Consider the following 11,152-nt stretch of genomic DNA (forward strand, 5'->3'; position numbering starts at 1 on the left):
AATCGACAACCAATGCAAAGAACCAAGACCTGCTCTTCTTTTTAATAATCCGTCACACTCAAGATCTTTATCGAAATACTGAGGATATGTTGCTACTTTTGTTTCATTGTGACTTTAAGCCTATTTATGAACATCTCCAACCTGTCTGCCGTGAGACAAATGGTGATGCCAAATTTGTGAATGAATCATTCTTTTGAGTTTAATCTTTTCAGTGTTGATCTGGTTTGCAAAACCAGTCTGAATATGTTCACATTTCTGACCGATTTTGGTTCTGAATAGCACCGACTCTATGATCTGGTCTCAGTAGTTCTCACCAAATTAATATAGCTCACTGGAGAGAAAGATTATCAGTAAATAATTAGTTCAAATTTGGCCAGTTTCTCACACAAAGGCATTGCATAGCTTCAAAAGATTTATAATATTTTCATGGTTGCATTTTTTTTTTAAAAGCTCCTGTCTATATTCCTGTGGAAGTGTGACCAGTCAATTATTCATAATTTGTTTAGTTCAACAGAAGAGTAAATGATAGAATTTCCATCTACTATTTTGCCGTATAAATCACCATCTCAGCATTATGCAGTAGCCTAGCCTATATAAGTCAGTGTACTTTAGCTGTACTATTCATGTTTTTTTTTTTTGCCTAAAATAAAACGTCTCATCGTCTGGTATTGTCTCGAAATGCTTCCTCTGTCACTTCTTCCTTGTTATGTTCATATGTGCTTCAAGTCTCACATCTTTTAGACGTGTGTCGGCTCTCCTGTTTTATTCTGTTTCGTAGTGAATTACTCTTCCAGTGTGAGTGGAGCCCGCAGCTGAGGGATCTCCAACAACAAGTGTTCCTCAGAGAGCCGCTATCAGACACGTCTGTAGAGCAAAGCTGGAATGCTTTTGTGAAGCCAAACCGTAAACTCTGCGTTTAGTATTCCAGGAACATTGCAGTAGCGGTCTCCATACACATACACACTTATGTTCAGATTCTGTTCAGCTCGATATACGGAGACCGAGGCCTTCGACCTGCACAACTTGATGTCATTAATAAGGCTTTCTCGTGTGGCTCCTTAGCAAAAAAAAGAAGAAGCTAAATTTAGAAGTTTTGCAAGAAGTCAATTAGCAAATTATTATTTGTAAGTGTTAATCGTTTGTTATTCAGCCTTCAAATATTTTGGGAACCACATGAGGTGAGTCACATTATTTTTAACTATTTATTTTTCATGTCTTAGGATGATGCTAAGATTGCATGGTTTGGTGTTCACGTCCTCATAGATGACCATTTCGCCCTAGTCAAGAAATGATTGTTTCCTTTTGTTTCCAGTTATAGGAGCAACACTGACACCTGCTGTACAGCCATATGAACACCACAATCAAACAAAAAGCTCTGGGACCACATGACCAATTCAATTACGTTTCAAAGAAAGTCTATTTGCTTGGTGTGACCGTAGTCAGACCTTATGAACAAAACCAAGAAAATACAGACACTTCAAACTAAACTCATTCATAGCTTTTATTCGGCATACAATCCACTCAGGTGAAAAGTGGGTGACAAAATCAGATTCACTTCAGTAATCACAAAAGACACTATGGATTTGGGTAAATAGTCTTGAGTTTAATGAAAGAGTGGTTCACTAATTGAAACTGACAGCTATTTGACACACCCTATAATGTTTCTGTACTTCGTTTCCTGAGCTATGCAGACACGGGTGACAACCAATTCATGCAAACTGTTGATTCCACTTTCCTTTACCATTTCTGACAGGAGTAACCAAGGTCCTAGAAAAACGTAAAAATGTTATCTTAAGGATGGGTTGACATTCTCACAGTGTCTAAATGAATAAATAGCACCATTCATTTCTGCTCTGCCTTTTGATTTAACACTACTCGTTCCAGCCTATACAAATATACTCTGTCTACTGGCCTCATGCATCACCAATATCTGATTAAAAAAATAAATAGCTATCAAATACAAAAATAAGACATTGTTTCATATAAAGTGGAAATATCTTCTGAAAACGCTTTTTTTAAAAGACCAATATCAACCGTTCACTTTGGTCAAATAGGAAATTCAGAAATGAAAATAATGGAATGTTACAGTGTTGAATTATTCAAAATGTCCCAAATACAAAATGTGTATTTTATCATAATTTTAGATTTGGAATATTTACAGCGTTATTCTTCATATAAAACCAAGAGGGCTTTTCCACAGTGTGCATTTAAAGCTAGAACAATTGTTATGCACACCAAATGACCGAAGTTTCACAATAAAATACAGTCAGCTGTCAGAGATTTCTTTCAAACAACCTGGAGCAAGCATGATAACATTGATAATCTATATTAATAAATAGTGCTACAGAGTTGACAGTGGTAGAGTTACGGTCTGAAATGAAAGTCTACCGTGAGTGTTTAACATATAAACTGAGCTCAGCGGCAGTGATAAGAGGACATAAATGTGCTCCGTTTGCATCCCTGAAATTCACACACACTTCTGGGCTACCTTCATGCTAAAAACAGATTCTATCTCCCTCTATCAAACACCCTCATCTGAGGTCAGGAGTTGTGTGCCTGCAGTTCAGTCTTTTTTCTGGGCTTTTGCTGATAAGTCAGGTTTCTGTTTCATTGTGGGCGACAGAGGCTTCACTGTTAGGGTCTGTGTCAGTCCTAAGCCTTTTCAGAGGTCGTTCAGAGTGTTCATCTTCCTCCTGTTTGACTGTGATCTCCATGACTTGTGCGCTCGGGCTGCTGGTGTCAGGGTTAGAGTGGGGTGGTGTGTTTGCCATGGAAATATCTGGACACATGGCAGAGCCGTTTTTCTGAGATATCTCATCTCTGACGCAGAGAAGGTCCTCGGAGGAATGGTTCCCTATACCTGTGAGAAAAAGAAGAAAAAAACATTTTGGTCAGTCATTTTTTTTCATTTCTCTTTTGTTACCTTGTAGGTCTACATTTTTTAAATAGGCTGTATTGCTCAGTTGCACAAAACCAACATGAAAAAATAACTGTGGATTGTGATACGATCATAATCCAGCTTAGGGTTTAAAAAAAAAAAAAAAAGTGTGATTGTTAATACTTTTATTCCACAAATACTAAATCGGTCAATTGATAATTTGAATTGATCAAAAGTAATAGTAAATAATTCTGGGTAACACTTTATAATATGGCATTTGTTAAACTAACAAGGAGCAAATTACTTTTACTGCATTTATTAACCCTCTGTTAATGTTCGTTCGCAATGCAATAAAGTTAACAGATACAACTTTTAATCATTAACTAAGATTAATAAATGCTGTAGAAGTTCATTCTTAGTTCATGTTAACTAAAGTAGCAACTAATGTTGACACAGAAACCTTATTGTCAAGTTCTACCAAATTCTGAAGAAAGTGTCCTTGTAACACGCTACATGTACTTACTATAGTAATAACAGTAAATTACAAGCAAGTAAACCAAAACCTAACCATATAGTAAGTCTGTCAAGTAAAAAGGGCACCTTAAATTAAAGTGGAAACGAAAAATGTATCACCGTTTCCACAAAAATATTAACAGCACAACTGTTTTTAACATTGACAATAATAAGAAAATGTTATATAAGAAATCAGCATATTGGACTGTTTTCTGAATAATCATGTGACTGAAGACTTGAGTAATGGTGAGCCTGACCGTTGTGAGCGTTTGAGTCTCTCTCTGGCTCTGATGGGTGTTTGCAGCGGTTTGAAGTGGTGGGAGGTGGAACAGAAGATCCACTGGACTCAGAGCTCTCCCTCTCATCCAAAATACGCTCCATATAATCCCTGTAATGCCAAACAAACACATGGAAGGATATGACCTTCCACAGCATCTGATTCTATGCACACAGAGTTTAATTAGAGGACTTGTGACCTTTAATGTGCCACATGGTACTGACGACTGACTTACAAGACACCGGGACGAAGGCTGTATTTTCTTTTTCCAAGCTTGGTTTGCTGTGCAAAGAAATCATAACGCTCAGATTTCTTCCACATGTAATAAAAGGCCACACATTCCCCTACAGATCTAGTTCTCACCTGGAAAATTTTAATTAAGTAAAAATTACCTATGTGAACAATAAAAACAGCCAAGTTCACCAACTGATCACTCTAGATCAGGGATGTCAAATCCTGCTCCTGGAGGGCCACTGTCCTGCAGAGTTTAGCTCCAACCCCAATTAAAGGGACTATGTGTAGCTTTTTAGGTATTTTATTATCTAAAATCAATATTTTTATTAATAAATATGCCCTCAATGGTGAACAAATACCTATGCCAATGATCAGACTAGAGCTCGTAAACGAAGAATTTATTATCTTTATAGACATGGGACGGGTAGGTCCACGGAGGCTTCCATGTAGTTCCGCCATCTTGAAAAACTATAATATATAGCAGAGAGGGACAAAAAGTACTAGGCCAACGCGTTTCCACAACGCGTTTTCGTTCAGAGCCAGCGTCACGTGACTGAAGCCAGCAGAAGCGGAGGAGCAGAGCAGAGAGAGGCGCTTGTCACTGCCGCGGCAAGTTTAAAAGGCTGCACTGCACGGTTATTTATACACCGTTCATTCATACATATGCTGAGTCACAGGATGAGTCCTCGTCGTCGAAAAAGTCCAAAATAGACCGTAAAAGGAAACGTGACCGGAGATTACAAAAACAAGGGTTAATGTCGGGATAGCTAATGCAGGAGAAAGCTTTCAAAAGAGACCCTGAAGTTGCCTGCTTTCTTCTCGACAGGTAAGTCAATGTTACGGTCTTAATTACAAGCTTTTTTTGCATTGCTTGGTTGTGTACTTTATTATATAGTCAGTAGAACATTTATAGTTACAAGTTAAACAGGCTCTTTGATGAATAGCAGCTATTGAGTAAAGTAACGTTAGAGAAGGCTCTGATGATGATGATGATATCTAACAATGCACGTACTTCAAAAAATATAACGAGTAAAGAAGGCTACTAATTACCATAGTTAATGTTTTTCACAGTCAGTAATTTATACTGTAACATTCTTTTTTTCGTTGTTTCAAGTTTCAGTTTGTTTTAAATAACAAACCTGTTCACCCGAAGAAAAACTCGAAGTGCTATTAAGACATCCTGTCATAGCTTTTTAGTACATAACGGCCACTGTAGATGCAACGCGCACTTGAAAAAGTGAGGCGCTGGAGAGCATTATTCGTTTGAATGCAAAATACAATTTCACCACTAGATGGGAGAAATTCCTACACACAGTCCCTTTAAACACACCTGAACCAGATAACCAAGGGCTAGTGAGACCTTGATTATCTGGTTCAGGTGTGTTTAATTGGGGTTGGAGCTAAACTCTGCAGGACAGTGGCCCTCCAGGACTGAGTTTGGACACCCCTGCTCTAGATGATTCACTAATCGAACAGTAAAAACTGTTATTATTCAGTCCTAATAGGTTTTGAAACGAGGAGGTGAGGAATGTGTCTATACCTTGTTTGCTTGTACTGAGCTGAAATCTTTCCCGTAAGCTTTGAGTCCTTGTTCAAAACCTCGACACTCCTCTTCCGTCCAAACTGACATTTCCTCTGAGGGAGAGAGAGATTTGAGTTAAGGTGACACATTCAGAGAATGTTGACTGACATGCTGAGAGCTCCTTTATCACAGGCTGGGATGCGTCTTGCGCTTAAGCTGGTACCTTTTTAGATTCCCCAAAATAACATTCTGAAAAAAGCATTACAAGATAGAAGTCAAGAGTTTTGAGAAGAACATGCTGCTGCTACAAATCAAAATCGTGCAGAAGCCAAATAGTTTTTACTAAAGCTGTTAATAGATTAAAACTTTAACTGATTGTTTAATAATTAGTCAAACAAATCACATATCAAAATTTGCTGCAAAAGGCCCCCATGTAAATAGAATTGCAGAACATCATGACAGACCAGTGAAGCATTAAACAGATATTATAAAAAATGCTATTAGAAGTCAAAATGTTTGTTTTATTTCCATCTCTTTGAACATAAGCTTACAGTAGACAAAAATATTTTGTTGTAATAATCCCTAACCTGCTCCGGAGCAGGTTATATTTAGAGAATGAGTTGCTATGGTTACTTCCTTAACCTAAAAGTTACCTCAGTTTTTAGAAAGGTGAGGTCATCTGTTTTTTTTTTACTCAGAGTAAATTTACCCAGGTCTGTCACATGACCTGCTTTCTGGAATACCCCTTGATTGTTTTCTTTACTTTACAAAAGCACATTGATTTGTTTTTATTGTGAGTGTACAAACAAAACAGATATGAATTATGTCTTGCTCTTATCTGTATGACCATAAATGGAGTATTTTAAGCTGTTATAAGGAAACAATTCGCCCAGGCGCCTCATGCACAGACACACACACAAAATAGTTCTAGTATTGCTAACTTGACATCGCAGCCTGTTCATTATCAAAATAAAATAGTCAACCAAACATATTACAATACATATCAAACAAGTTACACTGCTCAACTGCTGTTTAAGGATCTGTTGTTGGAGTGAGGGGAACTAAATGCGACGCAATTTTATTACGTGTAGTGTATTTCTTAACCATGCAGCAAACGTTTTATAATATCTTGAAAAATCATTAAATTACACATTTACTTAAATTACTTTTTAAACTGTTTAACTGATATTATTAATATATTAAGTATTAATCGGTCAAAATTCTTACTCTAGGTTAACGGTTAAAGTTAATTATGAGCATCCCTAATTAACATGATTATGTTAATCACATTGTATAAAAAAATATAACTGTTACATAAACAAATACTCACCTTTGGCAGGTTTCACATTAAATTTCAATTTTCTTAAAGCTTCTTCTGCATCAAAGTTGCATTTAAACAATTCATAAAGAGCCTGAAATATGACCAAATAAATTGCAGTCATGTTACAATATGATGTCAAAAGGCATCAGCAATATGATTTAAGGGAATACATCACTGGATGGTGACCTGCCTGTTCATTGTCTTTGACGTGAGATCCTTCGGGAATGGCATGGACACCAGCCTCTTCTCCACTGCGTTTAGAGGCCTCGGATAAAAACTCTACAACCTTTTCCTCTGGAACTAACTCTGGATTCCACAAAAGCTGATCGTCATTCTCATAAACTAAATTAGAAATAAAGAGACAAGCAGATGAAGAAAAACTACATAGCCTAATATATATACATATTAATTAAGTGTAGTATGCAAGAAACATCTAAATCAGCATATCCTTCAGTTCTGACACCTTTTTCGTTGTCCTTATATTTACACAGGCCAACAGGAGTCTCAGCTTGATACATTGAACCAACCATGATCTCCTATGAATGACAGAAGAAAAAATGCAAATGTCTGAAATCCATTTAAACTAAAACAATTATAATTTGAGAGACAATCATCTAGAGTCTACCTTTTTCCAATCTTCAGTTAATATATAATCATCATCTTCGGATTCTTCTTCATCCCCTATAAAATACAAAGTGAATCAAATGGATCTAGTTGGACTGAATCTGTAACGCCATCTGCTGGTTCTACTAATCATCTACTAGATGGTACAATAAGTGAAAAACATGTGCAAGTGTGCATTTCTTACATTTGAAATAATTTATATTACAAATAATATATGTTGAAGGTCAGTAAATTTCTGCCTTTACTTAATGGGATGGTTCGGAGTAATTTCAATCTAGGGTCCTTTGCACCATGATCGAGCCAAACACCCCCCAGAAGCCTTTTTTCCCTTGGTCAAATATTATTAAAGTTAAAGCTTATTTAGAGATATCAGCCGAATGGTGCAGGTGCTAATGGATCCAATGATGTATCTCGTAAATTACCCCACTAATAATGCCCAGAATGGTACCAAACTTCTACAGTAGTACAAATAGGTTCTGTACTCAAAACGAGGCATTGGAAAGTTCATCAGGAGTTTATTTAAATAACACTTGCCTGATGGCTCATGCTACCGCTAACCCGTACGTCGAGGTCACTTCCGTGATTTGGGAAAAGCCCGTAAAAGTCCTTTGCAAAACTCAAAAAAATTGTAAGGGAAAAGTGGAAAACTTTTCCGAAGTGTTGACAACTTAGTGTTAACTAATAATTGTTGCAAACTGGTACTACCAACAAAATATTAGTGCATTCCAGGAACTGGGCGTCGTTACACTACATCCTTATGCATCGCTTTCTGCCAGGAAAGTGTTATTTAAATAAACTCCTGATGTACTTTGAATAAACTTTCCAATGCCCCGTTTTATGAGTACAGAACCTATTTGTACTACTGTAGAAGTTTGGTACCATTCTGGGCATTATTAGTGGGGTAATTTACGAGATACAACCTTGGATCCATTAGCGCCTGCACTAAGACATCCGGCTGATATCTCTAAATAAGCTCAAACTTTAATAATGTTCGGCCAATAGGGAAAAAAGCTTCTGGGGGGTGTTTGGTTTGAGGTCATGGTGCAAAGGACCCTAGGTTGAAATTACTCCGAACCATCCCTTTAATCAAAAACAGAGAAAACAGTTATATTGTGAAATATTACAATTTAAAATAAAGGTGGTCTATTTTAATATACTTTCAAATGTAATTTATTCCTGTGATGGCAAAGCTGATTTTTCTGCATCCATTACTCCAATCTTCTGTGTGATTCTTCAACAATCATTCTAATATGATTTATTGTTCAGTGAGCATTTCTGATTATTAATATTAATGTTAAAAACAGTTGTGCTGCTTAATATTTTTGTGGAAACCTTGATACATGTTTCAGGACTCTTAGATAAACAGAAAGGGACATTTCATTTCATTTCATTTACATTTCATTTACTCAAAAAATAAAAAAAATAATAAAAAAAATAATAATAATAATAATAAAAAAAATATATATATATATATATATATAAACATTATCCCCCCCATACTTGAAGACTAAAATGCATGTTTGAGCTGTTTTAACTGAAAGCAACTTTCACTGACATATCTTAAAATATGTCAGTGCCATTGTTTTGTCTCAAGATGCTCATCAGTAATGTTTTTTTCTACGCCACATTTATTAAAACTACTTAAATGTCCTAATTGAACTAAATCCTAATCCTGGCTTAATCTAAACCCTGTCTGTGAAACAATGCCTACAAACGTCTTTAAACTGTCACTTAAACCCATGGCGATAAACTGAATGGTAGAGTGTGTCCTGAGTTCCTACACATTTTCTATTTTGGAATTCCATATTTTTCCAGACTCAAATTTCCAAACATATCTGTACATTTTTCTGACCATATTTAACATAAAGGGTTCATAAAGCATTATTTTCAGCATTACATTTGGTATATAGTACAGTCACCTGTAAAAAGAAATATATTTTCTGTTTTTTCCCTCTATTGGTTTTCTCGAAGTGATAATATTCTTAATTCTAATTTATTAATTCTATAATTTAATTTAATTTAATATTTTTGGAAACTAGGGGCAATAGTCTAGAAACACGTAGGCGTAGGAACCCTGTATGAAATACAGTAGTCAACATTTGAAGTGGATCAAAACCAGGAATTTTGAACAATACCCGCTCTTGTCTTAGGACAACTTGATCCACTTCAAATGTTTACTACTGTATATCTAAAACCTCCCAACCTTTTTTTTTATAACATGACAGTTCATACTTAAACTCTACAACATGCTGTTTCACTTCTTGTATAAAACTGAGCCTGATATGATATGTAATATTGATCATGTAATATTTTTATAATCATACCTTCAAAGTAATTGGATGGCCGACGCCAGATAAGTTGAGCTGTGCTGTGAGACACACTGCTGGACGGAGGCTCATCACTGGACGTGTGCTCATCCTCATTCTCCTGATCAGAAAGCTCTCGCCTCTCCTCCTCCTGACATCCACGGCAGTAAATGGATTTACATTTATTAACACAAAATCATACTAGGACTATACAATATACATTAGATGTTTCTCATATAGATCTTTACTTTGAGTTTACTATAGCTGCTGCAAGTGTTATCTGAAGTATCCTCCTCTTGAACATCTCCATCCTCTTCCTCTGGAGACCCACCAGTGCTGTAGCCATATAATTTCAGAAGCTCCTCGATGGGCATATCGCCCTCCTACAAAACCATAGTTAATTGAGACCTATGAAGGTTATTTAATGAGCCTCATCATAAATTCTAGAAAAGAACAGGCGGCCCATACTCGAGTTAGGTCATCAATTTCGGTGCTGGAGTTCTTCTCCCCCTCCAGCTTTTCCTCCTCTTCCAGAGTCCGCTCATCATCAAAGTCGTGTACGAGCATGTCTGCTGAAGGATCAAAGTCTCTGTCCTCATCCTGCACCACTGGATCTGCGCCTGTTTATCACAGACATTTCTTTTATTAATTCATATAATTATATATTAATACAATATATGTGTGTGTGTATATGACATATGTGCCATACTACATATATCATTGATATAAATTCACGATATTAAAACTACACATTATATTATATTATAAATTAATATGAGAGTGGGCTTTACAGCCTACTTGAATTTTGATATTGCTAGTCAAAATAAATGAATCAATAAAAAATAACTTAAATCTTTACCTTCAGTGCCAGAACCACTTAGAGAGGGCTGAAAAGAGAATAAAATTAAATGTTCAGGCCTATTATAAAATAATACGTCAACTTTTAAGAACAAAAACCATAAGAGAACAGATGATATGATGACCTGATTATGAATTATTATCAGTTACAGTCAGAAGCAAATAAGCTAAACCACATATAACCTCGTGTAAAAGAACGGGAGTCCAAATAACAGGATAGACTGGGTTATAACTGATAAACAAGTGTTCGTTTTCCTTAATAAAAACACCGAGGAATAAACTAAAGGTGAGTTTAGCGCAAAGAGGCAACAAGTTAGCGGCTAGCTGCTAACACATTCAAATTGGGCGCCTTAACTTGTTTACTAGCTATGCAGGGCTGAATGTTAAGAAGCACGTCATCGTTGAAACGTTTAAATTTTAAAATTAAGTTACGTTTATTAAACGGCTACGTTGACCGCACAAGTGCGTTATTTTCTGCAATTTGTAATATTTCTCTCACCTCCGCCATAGTTGTTGTTGTGGGTTCTGTGAAGCCAGCGATAGTAAATGTGTTTAATTCTCAACTCTGAAAATGAACAGAGCTGCACTATTATTGTGAGTACTACAAAATAAAAGTCCT

The 11,152-nt window shown here is 36.2% G+C and overlaps 1 protein-coding gene across 2 annotated transcripts; it reads right to left on the reverse strand.

Moving 5' to 3' along the window:
• Positions 1–1,483: 1,483 nt before the first annotated feature.
• On the reverse strand, positions 1,484–11,130 carry mier1a (mesoderm induction early response 1a, transcriptional regulator). 2 transcript variants are annotated; one of them, XM_084426364.1, is made up of 13 exons: positions 11,033–11,130; positions 10,535–10,562; positions 10,144–10,295; positions 9,924–10,058; positions 9,694–9,826; positions 7,371–7,426; positions 7,209–7,281; positions 6,936–7,087; positions 6,755–6,836; positions 5,443–5,537; positions 3,904–3,950; positions 3,649–3,779; positions 1,484–2,860 (listed from the first exon to the last, which is right to left on the reverse strand). In XM_084426364.1, the coding sequence occupies exons 1-13, from the start codon at positions 11,039–11,041 to the stop codon at positions 2,595–2,597; spliced, it is 1,359 nt and encodes a 452-aa protein (XP_084282490.1). In that variant the 5' UTR covers positions 11,042–11,130; the 3' UTR covers positions 1,484–2,594. The 2 variants fall into 2 exon arrangements, with proteins under 2 accessions (XP_084282490.1, XP_084282489.1); XM_084426363.1 differs by having other exon boundaries at positions 3,904–4,031.
• Between the last annotated feature and the right edge of the window lie 22 nt (positions 11,131–11,152).

Source organism: Rutilus rutilus (genome assembly GCF_951802725.1).
Source record: "Rutilus rutilus genome assembly, chromosome: 12".
Lineage (NCBI taxonomy): Eukaryota > Metazoa > Chordata > Actinopteri > Cypriniformes > Leuciscidae > Rutilus > Rutilus rutilus.

What these genes read in the sequence shown, in the direction of transcription:
- mier1a (XM_084426363.1), bottom strand. An exon ending in ATATAAGGACAACGAAAAAG is followed by an intron (nt 7,088 to 7,208) that starts GTGTCAGAACTG and finishes TTTCTAATTTAG; the next exon opens with TTTATGAGAATGACGATCAG. An exon ending in TAATGTGAAACCTGCCAAAG is followed by an intron (nt 5,538 to 6,754) that starts GTGAGTATTTGT and finishes TCTCTCCCTCAG; the next exon opens with AGGAAATGTCAGTTTGGACG.